Consider the following 26897-nt stretch of genomic DNA (forward strand, 5'->3'; position numbering starts at 1 on the left):
CAAAGAGTCACGATACAGTAAGGATAATGGGAAAAAAAGGTTATATAGCAAACAAACTTCATAACATGTTTTCTGGAGACTAAACTTAACTATTAGGTTAACCTCCAGTCTAATGAAGTTTCTCTCACCCAAAGCCTTTTGCAGTACCTTCAACTAAGACTGGCTGAGATCCTATTTTCATGAATGTAAACACTCTGCCCATTTTACAGTAAAAGCTGTGTTATCCAGCACTTTTCCAGTGGGAAAGCTCTATTAACCAGCATTTCTGGTATCTCCCAATACAAATCTTCAATCTAGTAACCGGGACAAGTATACTGCCCAGGAGGTTATGCAATTGCACATACTGCACTCTACTTTTATGAGAAAGAGGCAGAAGACAAGTAAACAAGCGGATATCAAGGATTTATTAAAAAAAGGAGCTTCTAGGGTGTGTCATCGGGTCATTACAGTACACACAGAGTTCACTTTCTGTATGCAGAGACAGTATAATTCCCACAAACACCCATCGCTTGTTTTCCTGTGTGCTCTTCCCTGTTGACTTTACATATCTTTGATAACTTCATATGGAAATGTGCATTCATTGTGTTAGATTACAATGCTTAATTTACATCTGACAATGACAGGCGAACAAACATCTTTTGTCTAACAAAAACCTGTTTCTCCACCTCTGCTGTGACACAGAATCTAAGAACATATTTCAGTATACATACATAACTTCTTACATAGTATCTATACATACATTTCACTATGGTATCAATGACTAGTATGACCCAAGTTTTCACTTAAGACCTCACATGACATTCTTTGGTGAACCTGAATGTACACACCAGAATCAGAATATTCTTGTAACCCCCTTGCCAGTTGGCATTAAGGGATATTTGGGTCACAATAGTCTTTCCTGAAGTGCTGAGTTTCGGTGCCAAATGTTTTGGTGCCATGTGGCTGGAGCCAGCTTGGGTCTAAGGTTCAGCAGGAGCCATTCTGGGCTATGAGGTTTAAGATGATGTACAGTGCACAGGGCGATCTTCCTCTTAGAGGAAGCCCTGGTGACCGACCTACCCCTGGGACTTCCAGCTCTCTGCAGTCTGATGACGACACCATTGTTGTAGTCAAGTCAGAGCTCTCCATGTCAAAAAGCCCACACTGATGCTCTTGGGTACAGAAGGCCCTTGTACAAGACAGCTTGGCTGGAAAGCTGGTCTTATTGATTTCGTCATTAGGAAGACCTGAAGTTGGGCCTCCCTGCCCTTCCTAGCTCTGGGGTTGAAGGACTTACAAGTCGCACATTTCCTCAGTATGTGCATCTCTTTCAGACAATAGAGACACAAAGTGTTCACCTGAAACTCAGATAACTCCCTCACACAAGGGGCAGTGTTTAAACCTGAGTGAAACAGGAAACACCATAGCAAACAACCAATAAAGGCTGTAACAGGCAACCGAACCAATGACTATTCAACTACTAACACTAAATATGTAGCTTTGTAGCTATCTGGAAGGCTGGTGGTCTCTTGGATTCTGTCTCTAAGCTGTGAGGTGGTGAGAAGAACTGAATGGCAGTGGGTTCAGTTCACGCTTATATGCCCGCAGAACAGAACACAAAGACTGGAGAGCACACGCACACCCTATTAGTTCTGCTGGCCAAAAACTCTGATCTCCACCACCTGAGGTGCATGCATGCCATCAGTGGAATGGGCACATGGACAATCACTCAAAGGACAAAGTAGAATGATGGTGGTCCTCCTTCCTCCCCAGTAGTTTTGGGGGTCTTTAGGATCATCTAGACTCAAAATGAAGAGTATGAGATAGATGTGAGTATATTACCATACATGTCAAAGCTCTCTGAAGAATTATTTCAAATCTGCAGACTCCACCTTCCCGTTGGGGGCGGCGGATGGGAGCAGTGTGGCGTTGAGAGCTACCACCATTTTTAATATTGTCAAAATTCTTGTTGAGCAAGATGAATATTTATTCTCCCTCCCTCTGCCTTTTCTGTGAGGAAGGGAATGATGTGGCCTTTGGCCATCCAGTGCTTCAGAATTATAATCTTTTCTGAGTTTGTTCAGTGCCTAGCACAATGGGGTTCCAATCCATGATGAGGGCTCCTAGGTGGAACATTAATACAATTAATAATAAAAAGTCAATCAGTACCTAGAATATTTCTGAAGCCTTCAGTATTTCTGCCCCAGTGATATTTTGTTAATATATTCCCATATCAGCATTGTGCTGGTTAAAATACAAGCTTATCAACTTTAATTGTCCAGAAAAATATTTAATACAAATAAGTGTGCGTATTCCAAGTCTCTCAGTGCAAATTGTTAACAGTGCAAAACCAAAGTCCAGATAAACAGTTTTCTAGGGGGGAAAAATCCACAACAAAACAGCAGGGGATAAGTAGAAAAATAATTAAAAACATGCAGATTAAGTCCATTGATGCATAACATTTTGAGCCATTCTTTGGTTTGTAACTGGTGTATTCTGATTAGAAGACAAGCAGAATTAATGTCATGAATAAGTGAGCAATTTAATCTATTGCTTACAAAGTAGTAAAGTATCTGACTACGTAAACTAATTACTTCCACGCTATCGTGTCCGATTTGTGAGAGACTTCCAAATTCTGCCAGGGCAACTACCTGTACAAAAGGTGAAAAATAACAATTTAAACTACAAGCATTAGGAGAAATTGTTCATTTCATTCAGTAAGCAAGTTCTCCTGCTCTCTTCCAACCAGAACACATCACTTGCAAATCCAGGGATAGATAAAATTATAGTGTAATAATGGGTTTATTTCAGCCACTGCATTTAAAAGTTTGAAATAAGTTTGTTACAATTATACTCATAATATGGATAAAGCAGCTGTATAACATCCTCACTCAATTTAACAATGATAATAGAAAAACACCAATGCCAGAACAGACTCAACAGATTTAATAGCCTAGTGATCATACTCTGCACTACCATATAGCAAATTGATTTTGATTCTCCAGCCTGATCTCCGAATATCTTGGATCATCATGCATTTGAGTGAAGGTAGGATATTCAGCCCATGAAAGCAGAAAAGAGTCCAGTTATCCTTAGCCAGTTATGATGTGTGGAAGATACAGGGAAATTCAGAGTTAACACCATTCCACAGAAAGACTCCATGAACAATGCAACAACAAGGTAATAGCAACTAGAAGTGAAGTTATACATAAATACTATGAGTTACTTGTTCTGTAGTCATAAATGTATCTAAGATTCAATCTCATGACTTTTCTCTGAATATTCTTTACCAAGTTGCCAAATTATATTATCTAAAGGAATAGAAAGAAAAAAAATCAATACAATCTGTACTAAAATATTATTGAAACTTAGTAATGGAAAGAAGAGGAAGGAAATCTGAAGGTAAATAATTTTAGAAATCCAGCCCCTCTCTCTCTTGCTTGCTCATTAAGTTTGCAAAATCAAACACCCAAAATTTAGGAAGCGCCAGAATTAAGCTTGCCTGTGCAAAAGCAGGAGCAACACTGAGAGCATCTCCCTACTTTCAGTTTTGCTGCCCAGTGGCCCACAGCAGCTAGGGGCACCAGTTGTAGGAAAAGTCCTGCTCAGCCCCTGCAGCTCTAGGCTGAAGCATGCTCAGAATCCTTAAAGAATTTAGTTACCAAAAACTCTAACCTGCCCCTAGTGAGCTGGTGTGATCTGCATATAACTTGATTAAACTGACCACTAGTTCTTATTATCCTTAACGGGGCATTCACTCTGCTACATGCCATCTCTACTGAGCACGCTCCAGCCCAGTGTGGAGCAAAACTTTTCCTGCAATTACTCTTCTTGGCTGATGGAGGCTGCTATGGTACCAGAAAATGGAACTGAAAGTAAAGAGAAAGGAAACTCTCCTCCAGAACATGGAATTGAACGCAGGAGTCTTGGTGAATCGTCTGTTCCCCTGTTGTCCGCAAGGGATTGTATAAGCCAGTGGCAAAGCGTGTCCCATTGCCCTTTAGTGACTGGTGCACAGAGGATAACTGCTTACTACTGCTACCAGTTATCCCATTAATTCAAGTAACAGAGGGACCTGCTGTTGATCTAAAAGCTCCCAACCCTGATGACGACCCACGTGAGGAAACAATATGGTTTTATGTGAGGGAATTTGTGGTTTTTTGGTTTAATTTTTTAAACACTGAAGAAACTACATTACACTACGGTATAAGAACATTATTAAGATTGCAAAGTCAATCACTCAAAAGTTAAAGAATGCCAGAATGAATACTGCCTGTGCAACCTTAATTCAGCCCACTCTGCATATGCATTGTGGTATGGTCTGTTATTACAGGATCATGTACTTCTGTCCCACAGGCCCCTCCCTCATTCAGTGCACAGCATGTCAGTGAGGATTCAGGGTTTTGGGTAATGAAGAAGGGTGTTGCCTATAGGACCCTTGCCTTACTTATTGCAGTAGTTGGCAGGTGTGTGATGAATGAGTCAAGGGAGTGCAGGAAGAAAAAGGGTGGTCTTGTGATTAAGGTAGAGGAAATCCCCATTGTAGTCCTGGATTCTACCCCTGCTCTGCCAAATCACTTAAACCAAATTTTCCCCAGGTGACTACTGTGAGCTCCTGGATTTTCTGGATTACCAACATAAGAGCTATAGATGTGCTGAGCAATCACAACAGCAACCTCAACCAATGGGAATTATCTGAACATATAACGTGCTATAAAAATGCTAAGTACTCTGAAAAAAATCCAGAATCCTCTATTCAGTGGACACACAGTAAATAAAGCCTGGGGGCACATACTGAAAGATGAGGATAAAAACCATTATTAAGTAGCTGCTCAGTGTGCACTATCCATCCTGTGCACTGAATGAGGCAGGCATCCTCTGGGAATAATACATGATCACATCATAAAAGACTAACATAATGCATTATACCAGGGGCTTAAATTGAAGTCACACAGGTAACCATAATTCTAGTATTTCCTAATGTTTGAGTTCTTGACTTTGTAACCTTAACGATCTTTTAATATAGGGTTTTTATGCAATATGAACGAATATTAATTAAAAAGGAAGGAAGCAAAGATGTAAGGAAGAAATGGAACTAACATGTACATCTGCAATTATCCTCATCACTTTGAGTCGAAGTTTTCTCTCTCTCCCCCCGCATGCACATGCACACGCACACACACACTTAAAAAAAAAGTCTACTCTTCAGAGCAAACTCTCTCTTATTATGTGTTGATACAATCCTAAAGCCTGACTGCACCCTTTTGGCTCCTAAACTACTGAAGTAAAATGTTAGAAATAAAACAAACAGTAATCAAGTCTAAGAAAAAGAAAATGATTGCTAGAAAACATGATTCTAATAAATTGCAATAAACGGTGTCAAGTTTACTTGCACTGGCAATTTTAAAGAATAATTCTTATAAACACAAAATTCACCCTTGTCCAGTGGGTCAGCATGACTTGCGTACTACTTAAACACACTTATGTCATATCTCTCTCTCTCTCACACACACACACACACTGCAGTAGGTGTTCAATGTCTCATTGGGTGTACATTTATTTGAAAAAACTTGAAATTTTGATGCTTAGATACAACAATTTTGTATGTATTTAAGATCAAATAGCAATAGATTAGTGCACTTGGACAATTTGAGACAAAATTTCTAAACTTTCTGGTATCAAAAGAATATACACCTAAAGTTAACAATACAATGGTCAAAAACAATTGTGCTCAATATTTGATATCCAAGGCCAAATTCAGACTTTACGCAAACAGATGCAACTCTAGTGATGTTCTACCAATTCTGAATTTGACTCCAAGCCTTAACACAATAGAATGACTGAGTTATTTCATAATGGTAAATTTAAAAAAAAAATATTAACAAGATCGTCTTTAAGTTCCAACATATTAAACTCTGGTAATTTAGTACTGAATCTTTTAAACAAACCATCTCATATACCTACAGGAAAACTCACGTTCTCCAGTAATTCCTTGCAGAGTTTAGTTTCATGATTACACAGAAATTTTAGAGTAAGTTCTGACAAAGATTTCCCATTAAATTTCCTTGCATTCTTGCTGCCAGAGAATGTAAAATTAATACATACATTCTCCTTTTTGTGCACAAAAAAGAAGAGATCAACTCAAATGATCAGTTTCGTAAGACTGATAATATAGATTTCTTCACCTTGTTGGGAAAAAATTAATGGAACTACGGTATTCAATTTTCAGACTTGTAATGATTTTGTCCACACACGTGGTAAATCACTTAATAGTTTAATTCAAGCCATCAACCTTTTTCGCTTTAAGATTTTTCAGCATATCTATACAAATTCCTATAATGAATTATAAAAACCTTTGCTGTCATTTATTTTACTGCATCTGTTATAGATTTTTTACTAGACAGTTACAAAGACTAAAATCATCCAGCTTATACACAGATTAATGGATTTTAAGGCCTTAAGGGACCACTGTGATCATCTAGTCTGACCTTTTGATAATACATGCCATAAAATATCACCAAGTGATTCTTGGCATCAAGCTCATAACTTCTGTTTGAGACAGAGCATAGCTTTCAGAAAGATATCTAATCTTAAAACACTTCAAGTGACAGAGAATCTACCCTAGGTAAGTTATTCCCAAGGTTATTTATCTTCCATGTTAAAAATAAATTACACTTTATTTCTAGTCTGAATTTGTCTAGCTTCAGCTTCCAACTACTGCATCTTATTATAACTTCTGATAAATTAAAGAGCCTTTTACTATCAGAAATCTCTACCCCATTTTAGCAACTTGTACACAGATCAAGCCACCTCTTAATTTTCTCTTGAATAAACTAAATATACTGTACTTTTTCAGGCTCATTATAAGGCAGGTTTCCCAGATCTTTAATCATTCTTGTAGCTCTTCTCTGAATCCTTTTCAATCTGCCACCATCCTTTTTGGAAGTGTGGATACCAGAAAGGGACATGCTATATTCCACTATGGACATTATAAGAAGACACATTATTCCAATAAATAGCCTCACTAATGCCGTGGAAAGAAAAAACACCACTTCCCTATTCCTACTAGATAGTCCCCTGCTTATACATCCAAGGATCACATTAGCCCTCTTAGCTACAGCATCACATTGTTGTTTTACTACCATTAACATTTAGGGTTCCAAACTTTAAAAAATAGCAAAAGACTATTTTAAAGAAATATAAACAAAAAATCAGCCAGTACAAACTCTGCCTTTTAAAAATTCTTAGCTACTGCTAAGGACATTCCGGGTCATTTGTTTTTACATCTGTCCAGGCAATATTTGAAAATATCATTAATAATACAAACCTGTGGTTGTAGTAAACCTTGAATCTCTACAACATCTACAGTAGTTCTTACTGCAATCCAGAACTTCTGAATAACCAGTTAGTTCCAGAAAATATGACTCAAGTCACCAGTCTCAATGTCACATTTCAGACATTCTTGTCACCTATTTATGTATTCTGAGATTAAATACAACCAAGAGTAAAAAACTACTGCGCAGAACGCTAGCACAAGGCTTATATGAATCACTTAAGTTTTCAAAATATGGCTTAAGTGGTGCATATAAGTCTTGTGCTGGACCTCTGAATACAGGTCTTATGCTAGATGCTTTTCCAACCACCACGTCTCAAGTTTAAGAGCGTGAATCTGTGCCTACTGTTTTACTGAGCTGGCTTTTGTCTGAACTAATTGGACTAAAATATGCAAAGGAATACTTTATTTCAATAATCACTTTCCCACTTAAATTTTACTCTTAGTGTGTCCAGTATAATTACTCATAATAAATTGCCATATGATTCAATTTTACTTCTTATCTAAAATCACCAACTGATGTTCTAAGCAGACTAGAATCTGGACTCAATGAACGTAACGGAATTTTCCATAAAAATTCTACTATAGCCCTGAGAGTAAGCGCGCGTGCGCGTACACACACACACACACACACCTTTTTTTCTATCCAACGATATATTAAGGGTGTAAGTGACAAAATCAGATCAGGCTTCTAATAAAGCCCTGGATACAATTTTAATTATGCAGAGACCAAGACACAAAGATTCACAATTACATAGAGCAGGGTTAGAAGAAAGGTGAAAACAAAGGTAGATTAGTATGATAAATAAAATGAAAAATTGAGTTAATGCATTTCCTAGAAATCCCTAAAAGCATTTACATATGCTGGGCTGTGGCACTTGACCCAGATAATGGACTAGGCCAATCTCTAACTAGAAAAGAACCTAAGGGCCTCCGGAAGAGTCCCTAGCTGTCCATTATATGCACCCTCCACCCTGCAAAAGTCCCTATTCAAAACGCTGCCACAGCAAACGGCAGACCTTGATAATAACAAGGTGTGTCAGCACTGTGCTAATTATGAAACTGTCTTTCCATTATCTCCTTATAAGGCTTTATTAATAATGCCTGAGTGGTGAAAAATAACTAATAAGGAAATGCTTGGATTTGGACCTATATAAAACTGGTATTATAGGGGCAGGGCAAAGAGAGACCAGGATGGCACCTATGTGTGACCATCTCTGTCTCCCTCTCCCTGCATGCTTGTATTCAATAAAGGCCTCAGACTGTTTGAACCAAACAGATGGTGTGACTCGTTTTCCACAACAATTTGGGGACTTGTCCGGCATCCACCGTATACCATCCATGACTAGAGGACTGCAGGCCATTTCCCTCCGAACCCAAGGTGCCATGTGAAAGGTAAGACACCTTTTTAAATCTCTATATTGGGTTTTCGGTGGAGAACTGACTGTAGGCTCTGGAATTGGGTGAGTTGCGTGCTGGATCTGAACTTTATTGTCAAACAGCTCTGACGCCTTCAGGTAGGCCGCAAAAGTCACAAAGGTGGCTGTCTAGGACTTAATCTGTGTGTGTGTGTGTGCCAGTGTGAAAGCAAGAGTCACAGAAAGATGCCCAGAGCCCTCTGCGAAGCTTCACTCATGACCAGAGGTGTCTCTAAAGCAAGCTCTGTGGTCCCAATGGAGAAGAGCAGTAAAAGCCCTTGCCAAGATGGGCTGTTTCTGCATGGCTTGACCAGCAAAATGGGCCCCATCTGAGGCAAGGAATGCGTATCCCTATTTTCCGTCCTTGGGCAACCCTAATTCTTTTGGCCATTGACTGATCCTACATCTCGCCTGAGGCAATAGAGTATGCGGCTCTAGCCAACGCTCTTTGCTAAAGGGGGCTGTGGGGAAGGTCATAGGCTAGGACCACTGACTGGTCTGGCATCTCACCTGATGCAATAGAGTATGCGGCACTAGCTGACGCTCTTTGCTGAAGGAGGTTGTGAGAGGGTCGTGGACATCCTCTGTACATCCTCCTTGTACAAGTGTGTTTCCCTCAACTTCTTTCCTCTGGTTTCCGCTTTACTGCCTAAGGATGGTCTGATGAGCCACTGACCAATCCGATCACCTCACCTGAAGCGACAGAGTATGCAGTGCCATTCTCTCTGAGACTAGCCGACGCTCTTTGCTGAAAGGGGGCTGTAGGAACCCAGCTTGCCACGAACTAAAACCTGATGTAGACAAGCTCTGAGTTTAACAGATGCAGGGTCCAATTACAGTGCTATTGTTTGCAACAAGACAGTGTTTGTTTGCAACAAGAGTCCTTCCTTACTTTTTCATTTTTTTCATTGTGCACTGCCACAACATTGTCACGTTGTTCCTAAAGACCTCATCCAGCTTCCTTTTTATCTGTCTGTTAATCATCCCATGTGAGTGGAGCTTTACCCTAAGATATGCACAGTAAGTGTCTTCAGATACTACAGTGCAAGCAGCTGTCTTGTGTAGGTCTTGTGTTTCCACTTTTTTTTTTTTAAACTAGCCACTCATAGTGCTATTGCCCCGGCAATGACACTATAAGTGCCTAATTTAAAAAAAAGTAGAAACACATGACCTCAACAAGATAGAATGACTTCTCTGGCCTAAATGTAATCCATTTTGAATGCAATGAATGCCAAGTTAACTCCAAAGTGTGCAGACTAATCAAAAGAGGCAGGGCCGGCTCTCGGCACCAGCAAACTAAGCACGTGCTTGGGGTGGCACTTTTCAAGGGGCGGCGTTCTGGCCCTTTTTTTGTTTGTTTGTTTGTTTTTTGTGCTTGGGGCAGCAAAAAACCTAGAGCCAGCCCTGAAAGGAGGCAGAGAAGACCCTGTAAAGCAAGGCAACATTGAAAATCTCCTTACTGCTGCCATAAAAGCACTGACTGACTTTGTTGAATGGGAGCATCTACATGATGGTGATAGACTAGAAGATGATGAAGTGCAGCGGTATATACCACAGACAGCCACAATGGAAAATGAACAGGATACATTGAACTAACTGGTGGAAGGAACACCGCTCACCATGTTGGCTAGAAGTGTGCTATGTATGCCTGCCAGCAGCAAGAGGAACTTCAGTGTGTCTTAAAGCAGTGCTTCTCAAACTATCTGATGTGGCGGACCGGCAATTTTTTTTCCGATGTGCCAGGGACCGGTACCATATTTGTGCCATATTATCATCATATTCGCATAGGCACGTAGCGCATCAGATCAGAAAAACTAACATTCTTCACTGTATTAATTGGAATGGGCGTACTCGTGGAGATGTTCCCATTTAAATACACTGAAGACTGACTGAAAGGCTGTGCATCTGGTATAAAATGACTTATTAGTTTACAATCCAAGAAAATATTATTTGAACATTCGTAGTCATATTAATTTCTATCGGAAACAATATAATGAATATATTAAGAGTTGGCAGACTTTTAGGAGGCTTATCTGCTGCCACCCGACAACCTGCTGCAGTGTCTTTTTCCTCCACCAGCTCCGCTGATCAGTGCAGATGCTGTCAAATTTCACGGAACACCACCAACAATAATAATTAATCTTCCTCTCCCCAAACCTGTGCTAAACTGTCTTCCAGCATCAAGGGGCTACCTTTGGGGATGGGGAGGAGAGTGGGGTGGAGGGGTGAGAAAAGGAGAGGGGGTGGCAGCCAAACCCAAGAAATTGCCAGAGATTAATGAGTCTTCTCCTTATTACTGTGTCCGTGGGCTTTGTCTGCTCGGGGCTGGGCAGGGAGCAGCGTGAATGGATGGCACAACGTGCCGGAAAACACACACACACACATATTACACACGCTGCAGCTCGGGCAGAGCCTCTCCCCCTCCGCGGCAAAGGGTGGGGGGGGGCAACCCGGCCAATGGCAGCGGCCGCGGCAGAGTTGCTGGCAGCTGCTGCGGCAGCGGCCAGGGTTGAGCCACCATGAGCCGGAGCAGTGCGCGGGGAGCAGAGCAGAGCCAGCGCGAGCAGAATGCGCTGCCTCAGGTCCCAGGCACTGCGGACCGTCAGCCGATGGACACCACTTTGAGTAGCATTGTCTTAAAGGATGATTGCCCAGTGGAGGCCTGTCCTCAAGCCATCAACCAGCGACTGTGTTCTTTTCTTAAATGACATTTTGTAGAACAGCTTTTTTATTAATGATTTTGGCTTCTGTTAAGAGGGATTTAATAATTTTACCTATCCAGTTTAACTTGACTAAGGCTAAAATTATATTTATCACAGATCAGTAAAGACTTTTTGGATTACATATTATTGAAAGAAGATAGACACTGCATGATCTCTGGAAATCATATATTTATTACAGGCTGCTGTCTTAGTTTAATATTTCTGTTGACCATTCACTTTGCTGTTTGAATGTTAAATTAATCTCAATTTTTAATAAATGAGGAGTCTTGGGGACTGTTCACATACTTTTTTTTTAACCTCAGTAAATATAAAGCTGAAGAAGAAAAAACCTGAGATGATTTATCAGGATATATTTTCCATTGTCTTTGCTTATATCCATAGTCTGTACTGTTTTTGGTTTTTTTCTATGGAAGGCAGTTTCTAAAGGCTAAGAAATTTGCTCATTATAGTTAAGATATGCCTTGGGGAAGGCCTTTCTTCTTGGAGTTGGAAGCCAAGAGGATAATATTGCCTTACTGTGGGCAACCCCATTATGATAGCACAGCTAATGAGAGTGTCCCCTGACCATATCGTAATTATAATCTCAGTCTAGCTATCACAAGTGTGTTGCCACTCAGACCAGAAAGTGCACAGTACTGGGGTTGTTCAGAATGTGCCTTTCAGCTTGTCTACACAAACCACCAGCTTGCGGCAAGCTGGGATGGGGTGTGAATCTCCCCACACTAACCTGCTGCAGACTAACTGTCCACATTGACCCTGTTGGTGCTCATTAACTGTTCCTTAATGCACTTTGATCTAGTCTTCTTTGAAATGGGACTAGATCAAAGCACATTTATGAACTGTTAGTGTCCACGTGAGCAGGGTGCTCAAGGACAGTTAGTCTACCACAGACTAATGCGGGGTAGATTCACCCCCATCTTGCAATGAATCAATTGTTTGTGTAGACAAGCCCTTAATTTGAACCATATATGTTTGGGATTATTTTATTTGGGGAGCTTTTCAGAGGAGGTCAGGTATGAAACAGCTCCACACCCTCAGAATTGGGTGTGATCTACTGGGGTTCATGCCGGGCTTCAAAATTAGGTCCAAGACCACCTCTAGAGGGAAGTCATTTGAAATTCCAACGTTTGAGAAAGAGCATTGTGTACAAATATCCCAGCTATCCTACCAGAGCTAAGAGAGGATACTATGTAACACAGCTGAAAAACTGAGATCTTCCACTCCATACATGGCCTTATTTTTATTAGGCCATGCTCCTCATTATATTAAACTGAGTTGTTGGAAAGGGCAGAGTAGCTTCTATATGAGTCAATATAGTCTGATGAACAAGTAAGTTTAATCAACTGTCAAGATTTTCTAATTAGGTATTTGTATCATGATCCCCATTCAGGTAAGTTAGCACCTTAGTAAGTTAAAAAGCAATTCAGACATAACATATTCTTGACTTTTGTTCTCTTCCTTCATCTCAGAAAAGGCCTTTAGTGAATGTTTTTCTTTAAATATTGTGCAGCGTGTGAAGACTTTGTCAAAGCAGCTCTGCATTAGTCTTAAAGGAGTTCAGATTCATGCTTGCTCTGCATTCTTGCAAATGCTAATTCCACACTCATCGGTCAGCCACCCAAAAAGCCTCATCTCTGGCATACACAAGCCATATTTTGGAAGCAGACAATTCTAGTGTTCCTCAAGAGCATAGCTGTCATAAGTGAAAGAGGCCCAGAAAAGAAAAGTCTTCCAAGAGATCAAAAATGCCAGAAATTTATGGATGCATGCAATTGTTTCCCACTTTTGAGGATGCAATTATTCTAGTTGCTAGCTGAACACCAAAAATGTCTAGATGAGGAAGAATCCTTAAAATGAACAATTCTCTCCCTTGATTTTATCATTGCAGTTTTAGCACCAGAAATCTGTCAGTCCATCATGACTCTCTTTCTGGCCACCACTAAGCTACTTCCCTGTGGCATTAAATCAGTCTCTCTAGAAGACTAGATAGTCCATGTCTAATGCTTTTCAGTACTAATTCTTCTTAATCTGCTGCCTTCTATTTGGGGTTCTATGTTGGTGTATTCTTCTGGTTCTTTTCTTACCCAAATACTCCTTCACCATTTTCTTCTGAGGCTCCTTATGTCAGGGGTTCCCAGACTTTTGTACTAGTGACGCCTTTCACACAGCAAGCCTCTGAGTGCGACCCCCCTTATACATAAAAAGCACTTTTTTATATATTTAACACCATTATAAATGCTGGGAGCAAAGCGGGGTTTGGGGTCGAGGCTTATGACCCCCCCCCCCATGTAATAACCTTGCGACCCCCTGAGGGGTCCCAACCCCCAGTTTGAGAACCCCTGCCTTATCTTAACACTTTGAACATAAGAGCTGAACAAATGGTAAGAACTGTACTATTAAATCACCCTGCTATTGGGTGATTGGATCATCAATCACTTACACACAATTGCTCCTAAATCTTGCCTCCTACGCCTCACTTCTCCATCTATCCAGTATCATATCTACTTTTTAGTTGCCTCAAATGCCTCCCCTTACCTATTTGCCTATCACCGTTAACAACGTTTCAGGCTTCCCAATATCCACCTTGTCAACCAGGCTTCTAACCTTGATAACTATGGCCTTCCCCAACCTCTTCACAAATGTGGGCGCTCTCTGTCTCTCCACTGCTAACACACTTTCTTCTCCATGACTTGGTGCAAAGGAGAACCTCTCACCCTGAATCCTGACACACTTCCCAAGCTTTGGAGACAAGCTGCTTAATCTACATTTGTTGTTCAGCACAAAATGTAACAATCCATAACACTATTAGCAGATATAATTCTTTCTGCATCAAGAAATGTCTTTGCCCAATAAATGAAGTACATCAGTAGGAAATAAGAAGGAATAATATGCTAAAAGAAAATGAGAGTAATCTGAAAAAGAACAAAGCAATACAGTGAAATTAGGAAGCAAACAACTCAAAGAAATAACTAAATCAAGTTTAAATGTGCAGCCTTGATGATATGCTGAACAAATTTTTTTTTTGAGTTTTTTTGTTATATAGATAAATGCTATATTCACAGTGGCTGCTTTCTGCACAGTGTAACGAATATATTCCCCAGTTAGTGTTACCTATGAGATCAGAGGGACATTTTTATCCTCCCCAGAAAAGGGCATCTCCCTTAAGCAATTATAGAGCACATGTGAAAACTGATGCTGGCGGTGTTAACCACACAGAATCCCTTGGAAGTCACAAGCTGAATTCAAGGGACTTGGTATAACTACGTTGGCAGCATTATTCCTTCTCGAAGAAAAAAAGAGCAGTTTGTCCCTAAGATATTCTCTATTGTCCCTGAAAATTTAAAAGGCTAGGGGACATGTATCTCAAGATGGTAATTTACAGCTGAAACCTTGATTAAAAGGGGGTAATTTAGACATATGGCGATAAAGATAGCAGTACCCAGTTTTATCAATCATTGCCAGAAAGATTTTTTAGCACCAGGGTTTTTTTGTTTTGTTTTCCCAAAAGAAGTGGACATTTTCCAGTTCAGTTTATCTCTAATGCCCAGGCAGTGGATTTAAATTTTTTAAATTGCAAAGCAGTATAGAAAATGTTTTCAGGAGGTTTGCGAGCTCACAGGCTTGGAACCTTACAATTCCTTCCATGTAAAATGGATTATTTAAAAAGAACAGTCTTGTGAACTAAACTTTTAAAACAGCACAGAAAACAATGTGTTCAACTTGCCTCATAATAACTTCTCACTGCATTGCAAAATGCTTCATCTGCTACAATTTGTGTCTCTCCATTCAGGAAGGCCTGGAAACGCTCCTTAAGTATCTGTAATTGCTGTCTGTTGAGCTGTGGGAGAAAAAGGTAAATGCAATTAGTGTCACCATGAAAATCTTTTCCAACATCAAAATACTGTCCTTTTTGGGGCAGGGATTAGAACAGAAATTGGCTCCCTCAAAGTACTGGTTCTTTGAAGTCCAGGCAGAGCAGACAGGGACTGACAGGAGAAATAGGCAAACTGCAGCAGCTCTCAGACATTCACTAAGTACAAAAGCAAAGACTTAGCATGATACTAGCGGCACTGGTGTATCCCTCGTGTACATTCACTGATGCTGGTTGGTCAGAACATGTGAGGGTGGGAGGGAATCTCCCCTTGTGGCAGTTCTGATAGTTCAGCAATAGCAACTGGACCCTCAGCATGGCAGTTGCCTCAATGAACAACCATTGGTTTACTCTCAGAATTCAAAGAAGGCTGAAAACTGAGTGACCTTTTGTAGCTCTTTGCAGTCTGCCTGGGACTTCACTATCTTGAGTAGTTTTGTATCATCTGCAGATTTTGCCACTTCAGATTATTAAACCTTGGGTTGAGGGCTGTAGCTATCTTTAGAAATCTCACATTGGTACCTTCTTTGCGTTTTGTCAAATCTACAGTGAAAGTCTTCTTAAAACAAACAACATGTGCTGGGTTATCATCCGAGACTGCTATAATATGAAATATATGGCAGAATGCAGGTAAAACAGAGAACGGGACATAGAATTCTCCCCCAAGGAGTTCAGTCACAAATTTAATTAACGCTTTTTTTTTTAAGAGCGCATCAGCATGAAAGAATGTCCTCTGGAATGGTGGCCAAAGCATGAAGGGGCATACGAATGTTTAGCATATCTGGCACGTGAATAACTTGCAACGCTGGCTACAAAACGGTAGTGCCATGCAAATGCCTGTTCTCACTTTCAGGTGACATTGTAATTAAGAAGTGGGCAGCATTATCTCCTGTAAATGTAAACAAACTTGTTTGTCTTAGCAATTGGCTGAACAAGGAGTGGACTTGTAGGCTCTGAAATTTTACATTGTTTTGTTTTAGAGTGCAGTTATGTAACAAAAAAAAATCTACATTTGTAAATTGCACTTCACGACAAAGATTGCACAATAGTACTTGTATGAGGTGAATTGAAAAATACTATTTCTATCATTTTTACAGTGCAAATATTTGTAAAAAAATATACACTTTAATTGCAATTACAACACAGAACACAATATATATGAAAAAGTAGAAAAACATCCAAAATATTTAATAAATTTCAATTGGTATTCTATTAACAGTGTGATTAAAACAGTGATTAAATCGCGATTAACTTTCTACTCGAAGTTCATAATTAAAATATTCAAACACTGCTGACTGAAAGAAAGTCAGCCTTTTGAACCTTGCTTTGTTAAGCAAGTATGCAGCCATGGTTTGTTAAGTAACTAACACAAATACTTTGTAGTCCAAAAGATAATGCTTGCTAATGGACGTACTGTGCAGTGTATCACACTTATGTCACGCAGAATCATTTATTGCAGAAGTTTTTCTCTAACTATTGCCAAATTTTCGTTTAGCCAATACTGAAATATCCAAAAGCTCACATGACAGTGCTAGAAATTGCTAAACAACAATGACTGGCAAAATACTCAGCAGGAAACAAAGGTTTCCATTTTGGACCACTTTCCTAAGAAGACAAAAAAAATTACAATATTTAGATTTTGCGTGTTTCATTTAGGGCTTGCCTTTAACCGCCAAAGTTAGCTTGAGTTAGTACACTCGAGTTACTCCACTCAGGCTAGCCTACCTCAAGTGAGAGCAACCAATTGCAAAACACTGGAGCAACACAGAGTGATTTGATTGATACCCAATTAATTGCTGCATCACCACATACTCACTAACTCCAGCATCAGCAGCACAGTGTGGATTTCACAAGCCAAGGTCCTACAGATCCGGGTTTACTATGCAGTATAGACATACCCGCTGAGGTCACTGGAGTTGCAACAGTGTAAATGAGAGAACAAAACTCTGCTCATCTTATTAATGTTGTGTATAATTTAAAGAATTTACAAAGAACTCCTACCAGAGATAGTACAAATGAGAATTTTCAATTCCTTTACTGGAGATGAGGCTTAACAAGCTATAGCATGACAAGATTCCGCAAACATTTAAACAGCCATATGCCTCTATGACTTGTATGCTGAAACCTGCAGCAATTTACTACAAAATTCACTTCCAAATTATATATAAAAGCTATTTGTTGTTCTGCAACAAAAAATGACAACACAAACTTAGCAAATATTGTATTGATTTCTAAATGGGACAAATCCGAAAAAAGAGTAGTGTATATAGAAAAGAGGGAGGAGCCAATTCAAAGCTGAGAACTATGCACACTTGGAAAAAAGGGTAAGCTAACTACAGAAAACTGACCATGATTACAGCTAGAAAAAATATTCACTGATTAGCAGCAAGATATAAACTTTAGTGGAAGTCTATGCAAACAAGGGCGGGCTTCATCTCAGACCACAAAGACTTTTGGAAAAGTTTGCAGCACATTTACATGTGTGTGTGATTATACAGTACTTCACATGCTTCCCAACACAATACTTGCAGGTTTTTAATATCTCCAGCCTGTGTTTCAAATCACACCTACTACTCAGTAATACAAATATTTGTTTCACATGACTCACTGGTATATCTCTAGTACCACAGAATCATAGAATATCAGAGTTGGAAGGGACCTCTGGAGGCCATCTAGTCCAACCCCTGCCCAGAGCAGGACCAATCCCAACTAAATCATCCCACCCAGGGCTTTGTCAAGCCTGACCTTAAAAACTTCTGAGGAAGGAGATTCCACCACCTCCCTAGGTAACGCATTCCAGTGTTTCACCACCCTCCTAGTGGAAAAGTTTTTCCTAATATCCAACCCAAATCTCCCCCACTGCAACTTGAGACCATTACTCCTTGTCCTGTCATCTGCTATCACTGAGAATAGTCTAGATCCATCCTCTTTGGAACCCCCTTTCAGGTAGTTGAAAGCAGCTATCAAATCCCCCCTCATTCTTCTCTTCCGTAGATTAAACAATCCCAGTTCCCTCAGCCTCTCCTCATAAGTCATGTGTTCCAGACCCCTAATCATTTTTGTTGCCCTTCGCTGGACTCTCTCCAATTTCTCCACGTCCTTCTTGTAGTGTGGAGCCCAAAACTGGACACAGTACTCCAGATGAGGCCTCACCAATGTCGAATAGAGGGGAACAATCACGTCCCTCGATCTGCTGGCAATGCCCCTACTTATACATCCCAAAATGCCATTGCCTTCTTCGCAACAAGGGCACACTGTTGACTCATATCCAGCTTCTCGTCCACTGTCACCCCTAGGTCCTTCTCTGCAGAACTGCTGCCTAGCCATTCGGTCCCTAGTCTGTAGCGGTGCATTGGATTCTTCCGTCCTAAGTGCAGGACTCTGCACTTGTCCTTGTTGAACCTCATCAGATTTCTTTTGGCGCATTCCTCCAATTTGTCTAGGTCCCTGTGTATCCTATCCCTACCCTCCAGCGTATCTACCTCTCCCCCCAGTTTAGTGTCATCTGCAAACTTGCTGAGGGTGCAATCCACACCATCCTCCAGATCATTAATGAAGATATTGAACAAAAACGGCCCCAGGACCGACCCTTGGGGCACTAGATACCAGCTGCCAACTAGACATGGAGCCATTGATCACTACCCGTTGAGCCCGACAATCTAGCCAACTTTCTACTCACCTTGTAATGCATCCATCCAGCCCATACTTCTTTAACTTGCTGACAAGAATACTGTGGGAGACCGTGTCAAAAGCTTTGCTATAGTCGAGGAATAACACGTCCACTGCTTTCCCTTCATCCACAGAACCAGTTATCTCATCATAGAAGGCAATTAGATTAGTCAGGCATGACTTTCCCTTGTTGAATCCATGCTGACTGTTCCTGATCACTTTCCTCTCCTCTAAGTGCTTCAGAATTGATTCCTTGAGGACATGCTCCATGATTTTTCCGGGGACTGAGGTGAGATTGACCGGCCTGTAGTTCCCAGGATCCTCCTCCTTCCCTTTTTTAAAGATTGGCACTACATTAGCCTTTTTCCAGTCTTCTGGGACTTCCCCCGATCGCCATGAGTTTTCAGAGATAATGGCCAATGGCTCTGCAATCACATCCGCCAATTCCTTTAGCACTCTCGGATGCAACGCATCCGGCCCCATGGACTTGTGCATGTCCAATTTTTCTAAATAGTCCCGAACCACTTCTTCCTTCACAGAGGGCTGGCCACCTCCTCCCCATGCTGTGCTGCCCAGTGCAGTAGTCTGGGAGCTGACCTTGTTCGTGAAGAAAGAGGCAAAAAAAGCATTGAGTACATTAGCTTTTTCTACATCCTCTGTCACTAGGTTGCCTCCCTTTTTCAGTAAGGGGCCCACACTTTCCTTGGCTTTCTTCTTGTTGCCAACATACCTGAAGAAACCCTTCTTGTTACTCTTAACATCCCTCGCTAGCTGCAACTCCAGGTGTGATTTAGCCTTCCTGATTTCATTCCTACATGCCCGAGCAATATTTATATACTCATCCCTGGTCATTTGTCCAATCTTCCACTTCTTGTAAGCCTCTTTTTTGTGTTTAAGATCAGCAAGGATTTCACTGTTAAGCCAAGCTGGTCGCCTGCCATATTTACTATTCTTTCTACACATCAGGATGGTTTGTCCTGTAACCACAATAAGGATTCTTTAAAATACAGCCAGCTCTCCTGGACTCCTTTCCCCCTCATGTTATTCTCCGAGGGGATCCTGCCCATCAGTTCCTGGAGGGAGTCAAAGTCTGCTTTTCTGAAGTCCAGGGTCCGTATTCTGCTGTTTTCCTTTCTTCCCTACCACATCTTAAAGATATCCATACCATGAGTTGACAAATGTGTCTGATCCTAATACTTTATATTTTACCTCACAAACGTTAACTGATTCAGGCCTCCTGGTTTTTATTTCTTTCCTAAGGAAGACAACCATCATCCCTTCATCTAATGTTATGCATTTCCTAGGTCAAAGTTTTTCCTACAGAAATTGAAAGAAGCTGAGACAGCGGAAAATACAAAGCACACCTGATGATGTCAGTTTTTATCTGAATGTATGCATGTTGTATTTATTATGCAGGGGATTAAAGATAACTAACCATTTCCATAGTCAGACAACGTAGCACTGCTAGGAAAATAGCTAATCCATTCTATAGAATATTCATCTGTCTGCTATTAGAATATGAGAGTTGTCTGCCAGAGCAATTATGAAAATGTTTTTCCTGCTTGCAGACTGTATTCTTTCTATGTGATTTACCTGTATATTACCGACATATCAACCAGCAAATTATGGATGAAATACTGCAACATGAATTTATTTCTGGCTTTCTCAGCTCTGATGTTCCTAGTTTAAAATACTGGATTGCCTTTTAAGTTTTTTAAACAATGAATAGAAAAGCAAGTTATAAATATTCTAGACAGTAATTTGAGAGGGAAGAGTAGCATTTGAGGAGTGTTAGATTGTACTTAAATTACTTGCATTTCACTGTGGAATTTTGAGGTTTGAGGAAATAAAAAAAAACTACTGCCAACGTGACAGAAAATAATTTCAAATGGAAAATTACAACAGACTGCACATAGCACCGAGAGAATGACTACACGTTAAACATATTTTAATAGATCTAACTGATTTGACTTGTAGAGATGCAATTGGGCCAGCTGCCAAAAAAACCAAACATTTTTATTGTCCCATACTGTTGAAGGTTTCCTCAGCCACAGTACACACCTCAGGCTACTGAGATTGCTGTATGCTCCCCCTCCTCTGTCTGTCTTTTCTGTTGTTCATTTTGAAGACCCTCATTAGCACATACTAATGAACATACTCAAAAGATTTTTTTTTTAACTATAACAGAAAGAGAGGGGGTGAGGAGAAGCACTCAGCAAAGGGGGGAAGAGATAAATGAAAGGAACATAAGGTGAAAGTGAGATTCAGCAAAATTAAAGGTTTTATTGCTGTTTTTATTACATCCTTCCCCTCACTCAGGCAGTATGGAGATGCACTCTTAAACCTTTAATAAATGAAGGGCCTGATGCTTCTTTACATGTGTTATTTCTACATCAGTGCTTGAAACTTGTGGGGATTTCTTCCAGTTTCTGCCAGGAAAGCGAGGTCTCCTCCAACCATATGAGTGGCAGGATGTTTGACCCCCCCAAAACTGAAAATCTGGGGAAGATCTGCCAGAGGCACTGTGATCCTGCTCAGACTCTGCTGCCCAAGAGTCCCAGGGGCTGCTGCCCCAAGGAATAAAGGGGTTCCATGTCAATCAACGTTTAAGTGGCACAGAGGGGAGGAGAGGATGGATGGAACTATGTAGCAAAGCGTGGCTATATGCCCCGTACACTTTTGGAGAGGTCACCATCTCTTCAAAATGCAGCTGTAAAAGTCATACAACCACCTCTTCAATCCCCTTCATTGGCTTCCTCTCACTTTCCACAGAAAATTTAAGCTCCTCTGTCCTTTCTTTCAAGAATTTATACAAACTGGCCCAAAGGTATCTTTCTGTTATCCCTGTCCCCTTTACTCTGCACAAGCCGCATACCTACTCCTCTCCTTAATCTTGCTCTCACATGTGGACCATCTCCTTATTACCGGGTCTGCCATGCTCCCTTATGCTCCACCTTAAAACAGTTCTTTTTGAGTTCGTAGTTCTACTCAGAATTACTAAACTAGGTGATTGAAAAGTCTTTACTCCCACACCCCCCAAACAAAAATCCAAGAATTAACGAGACATGCAATAAACTTCACAAAAAGAAAAGGAGTACTTGTGGCACCTTAGAGGCTAACCAATTTATTTGAGCATAAACTTCACAGTCAGTGTTTTTGTCACATCCCACCCACCTGCTTCAGTTGTACACTGTCTGCTTCAATTTTAAGATCATAGAATCATAGAATATCAGGGTTAGAAGGGACCTCAGGAGGTCATCTAGTCCAACCCCCTGCTCAAAGCAGGACCAATCGCCAATCAAATCATCCCAGCCAAGGCTTTCTCAAGCCTGACCTTAAAAACTTCCAAGGAAGGAGATTCTACCACCTTCCTAGGTAACGCATTCCAGTGTTTCACCACCCTCCTAGTGAAAAAGTTTTTCCTAATATCCAACCCAAATCTCCCCCACTGCAACTTGAAACCATTACTCCTTGTCCTGTCCTCTTCTACCACTGAGAATAGTCTAGAACCATCCTCTCTGGAACCACCTCTCAGGTAGTTGAAAGCAGCTATCAAATCCCCCCTCATTCTTCTCTTCCGTAGATTAAACAATCCCAGTTCCCTCAGCCTCTCCTCATAAGTCATGTGTTCCAGACCCCTAATCATTTTTGTTGCCCTTCGCTGGACTCTCTCCAATTTCTCCACGTCCTTCTTGTAGTGTGGAGCCCAAAACTGGACACAGTACTCCAGATGAGGCCTCACCAATGTCGAATAGAGGGGAACGATCACGTCCCTCGATCTGCTCGCTATGCCCCTACTTATACATCCCAAAATGCCATTGGCCTTCTTGGCAACAAGGGCACACTGCTGACTCATATCCAGCTTCTCGTCCACTGTAACCCCTAGGTCCTTTTCCGCAGAACTGCTGCCTAGCCATTCGGTCCCTAGTCTGTAGCTGTGCATTGGGTTCTTCCGTCCTAAGTGCAGGACCCTGCACTTATCCTTATTGAACCACATCAGGTTTCTTTTGGCCCAATCCTCGAATTTGTCTAGGTCCCTCTGTATCCTATCCCTGCCCTCCAGCGTATCTACCACTCCTCCCAGTTTAGTATCATCCGCAAATTTGCTGAGAGTGCAATCCACACCATCCTCCAGATCATTAATTAAGATATTGAACAAAACCGGCCCCAGGACCGACCCCTGGGGCACTCCACTTGACACCGGCTGCCAACTAGACATGGAACCATTGATCACTACCCGTTGAGCCCGACAATCTAGCCAACTTTCTACCCACCTTATAGTGCATTCATCCAGCCCATACTTCTTTAACTTGCTGACAAGAATACTGTGGGAGACCGTGTCAAAAGCTTTGCTAAAGTCAAGAAACAATACATCACTGTTTTCCCTTCATCCACAGAATCAGTAATCTCATCATAGAAGGCTATTAGATTAGTCAGGCATGACCTACCCTTGGTGAATCCATGCTGACTGTTCCTGATCACTTTCCTCTCCTCTAAGTGCTTCAGGATTGATTCCTTGAGGACCTGCTCCATGATTTTTCCAGGGACTGAGGTGAGGCTGACTGGCCTGTAGTTCCCAGGATCCTCCTTCTTCCCTTTTTTAAAGATTGGCACTACATTAGCCTTTTTCCAGTCATCTGGGACTTCCCCCGTTCGCCACGAGTTTTCAAAGATAATGGCCAATGGCTCTGCAATCACATCCGCCAATTCCTTTAGCACTCTCGGATGCAACTCGTCCGGCCCCATGGACTTGTGCACGTCCAGCTTTTCTAAATAGTCCCTAACCACCTCTTTCTCCACAGAGGGCTGGCCATCTACTCCCCATGTTGTGATGCCCAGCACAGCAGTCTGGGAGCTGTCCTTGTTAGCGAAGACAGAGGCAAAAAAAGCATCCTGAAAGAATGGACTGTCGTCATGATTCTCTGTACAGTGCCCACACTGTAAATGTTACACATATAATCAACAATAGTAACCACTGCTTCACAGCTGAACTCCAGCTATTCTGGGCTTCAGTTTATTTATTCTGCAAGAGGCAGAGTCAAGATAAGGGAGGAACAAATTTCCTGGAAAGAGGATTAGCCACCTTGAAGTTTAATTCTTATTAGATAAAGTTTTGCTGTAAAACTTGAGATCCAGTAAATGAGCAATTTACTTTTTTTAAAATGATTATTATTATTACTCTTTATACCTTGTCTTTTAGTCAGAAAATATCAAGGGAGGAAAACACATCTTTAGAAAGCATAGCTGAATATCTCTTTTTTTTATCCAAGTTACATTTCTAATTTTACATTGCATAGACGAGTTAGTACAAATAGAGCTAGTTTCACTGCATAACATCTTCTATTTAAAAAAAATGTAAAAAGTTTTCAGCTGCTACATTTTAAAAACTCTTTAATAAACTAAACTCCTTTACTAAAATACAGTTTTATAAAGAAATCAAATTAAATTTGTTTAAACAAATACTCTAATGTAGAATTTATTTTAAAACTATCCATCCCATTTCAAAGCCTTCACAATCTAACATCATTCTGTATCTGAAAACCTTGAGGCATTCCTACCTCATGTCCAGTTACCAATGTCTGCCAACATTTTCACCAAATTACAAAGTAAGGCTTTGAGGGATCATACCCTAAGTTTATATCAACAATTCTTTTTGGACATTTTGATTTGCTTCTATTTGGCTGTGTAGGAGGAGCAAATCAATACATCCCCCCCAAAAATGCTGAAGCTGCAGGTATCCAAAGGCATAAATCATAGCACAAAAAACTAATTGACACAAAAGTAATACGATTTCTGAATTTTAAAATGCTAGCCATCTCTCTCTCTCGCGCGCGCGCACACACACAAAATTATATGGTATAAACATATGCTATGGCTAATTCTGTACATCCGAAATTTTGAAAACCAAAGACCTGGCAAGGTGGAAAGAATCTTCTGAAACACTGCCATCTTGTGGCAAATTTAGACAGATATATCAAAGAAACAGCAATTATACTATACATTTGCAAGACTCAAAACTGCACTTAATACAACTTGTAAGTGTCTATGAATTTGTGGCCTGTATTATCATCACACAGTATTACTTAATCTCCATTCCCAAACATCAAGTAAAAAAAAAAATCAGAATATTTTCTCACCGCTAGCACATGGATTTTTGCAGAAGAAAATAAATGAAAAGGTGTTTTCTTGCTCTATTTAGAGCTACAGACAATATTTCTTTTTAATTTTGACTGAAAAGAACAGCAAAAAGACAACTTTCCTCAATAGTTACAGTATGTGTACTATTCTTGTAACATTTTAACATAGGTGGGGCTGGTAACACCACTTATTTATGTTCCTTGACACTTCCCATTAGAAAACCAATTTTTCAGTCACTTATAGATTGATGTTTGGGCTGAAGTTGTCCATGTTGGGTGTCTGTCTCAGGCTGATTTTTTTTTCCCCAAAAAATTTCAGCCCAAACAGTTCAGCCATTTCCAAGACCTAGAGTAGGAAACAAAGACATTGTTTTGCCAGCTTTAAATTCCGGTGACCTTTTATTTGAAAAGCTTTACCATCCCCATGCTTTGGATCCAGGACTTGAAATTTGGCAGTGGGTGACCTCTGTGTCAGGAATATGCCTTTTGCCAACCCTGTGGAAAATCAGCCCAAATTTAACCAAACCTTTAGGGGAAAAAAAATCAAGACACAGTTTACAGATGCCTAGAGACTTAGGGTATGTCTACAGTATGAAATTATTCTATTTGAATTTTCGGAAGCGATTTTATACATTCGGTCTTGTGTGTCCCCCAACTAAAGCGCATGAATTCAGCGGCGTGTATCCACAGTACCGAGGCTAGCATTGAATGTCAGAGTGGTGCACTGTGGGTAGCTATCCCACAGTTCCCGCAGTCCCTGCCGCTCACTGGAATTCTGGGTTAAGCTCCCCGTGCAAGATGGGGCAAAAACATTCTCGCGAGTGTTTCTGGGTGTGTGTCGTCAGTCACTCCTCCCACCATGAAAGCTACAGAAGACAATCGTTTTGCGCCTTTTTGGCATGCAGACGCCATACTGCTTTCAGCAGACTGTGCACCGCTTCTCTCCTGGTACTATGAATCCACCTCGCATTTCCTCTCGTCTTTCTATGTAATCTCTATAATTATCTACTCTTTCTCTTCCTCATCGACCGCTTCCACCGCCAACTCTGCTCTCCCGCTCTTGCCGCGCTACTGAGCTTCTCCATGTTGTCTGTCCTGGACTCCCACCTCCATGAAAGCTACAGAAGACAACCATTTCCCGCCTTTTTTTGGCTATCGTGAACCGAACTGCACCTCTTCTGCTGCCACTCTGCTCTCCTACGTTTCGCGTCCTTTTTCCAGGATTACCTGTGCATGCGCCATAGCGTGGCAAGCATGGAGTCCACTCAGATCTCCACTGCAGTTTTGACCATTGTAAATACCTCATGCATTATCCAGCAGCATGTGCAGTACCTGCAAAACCGGGCGAGGAAGCGACGACAGCGCGACTACGGTAGTGATGAGGACATGGACACAGACGTTATTAGAAGCACGGCATGCAACGATTGGGAGAGCATAGTGGTGTTGGGCTAGGTTCATGCCATGGAACACCGATTCTGGGCCCGGGAAACAAGCACAGACTGGTGGGACCGCCTACCGTTGCGGGTATTGGATGAGTCCCAGTGGCTGCAAAACTTTCGTATGCGTAGGGCCACTTTCATGGAACTTTGTGACTTGCTGTCCCCTGCCCTGAAGCGCAAAGACACCAAAATAAGAGCAGCGCTCACAATTGAGAAGCGAGTGGCCATAGCCCTGTGGAAGCTCGCAACGCCCGACAGCTACCGGTCAGTCAGGAATCAGTTTGGAGTGGGCAAATCTACTGTGTGGGCTGCTGTGCTGCAAGTAGCC

General features: G+C 41.1%; 1 protein-coding gene across 26 annotated transcripts in view; it reads right to left on the reverse strand.

Annotated features, from left to right (window-relative positions):
- CADPS2 (calcium dependent secretion activator 2) overlaps window positions 1-26897 on the reverse strand; it is a 556952-nt gene that overhangs the window by 426465 nt on the left and 103590 nt on the right. For all 26 annotated transcript variants that reach the window (XM_037888978.2, XM_037888976.2, XM_037888967.2 and 23 more), the window contains exon 2: window positions 15178-15291. In XM_037888978.2, the coding sequence (XP_037744906.1) occupies window positions 15178-15291 (114 nt within the window). The remainder of the gene's footprint in view (window positions 1-15177; window positions 15292-26897) is intronic.

This window comes from Chelonia mydas, chromosome 1 (genome assembly GCF_015237465.2).
Source record: "Chelonia mydas isolate rCheMyd1 chromosome 1, rCheMyd1.pri.v2, whole genome shotgun sequence".
NCBI lineage: Eukaryota > Metazoa > Chordata > Testudines > Cheloniidae > Chelonia > Chelonia mydas.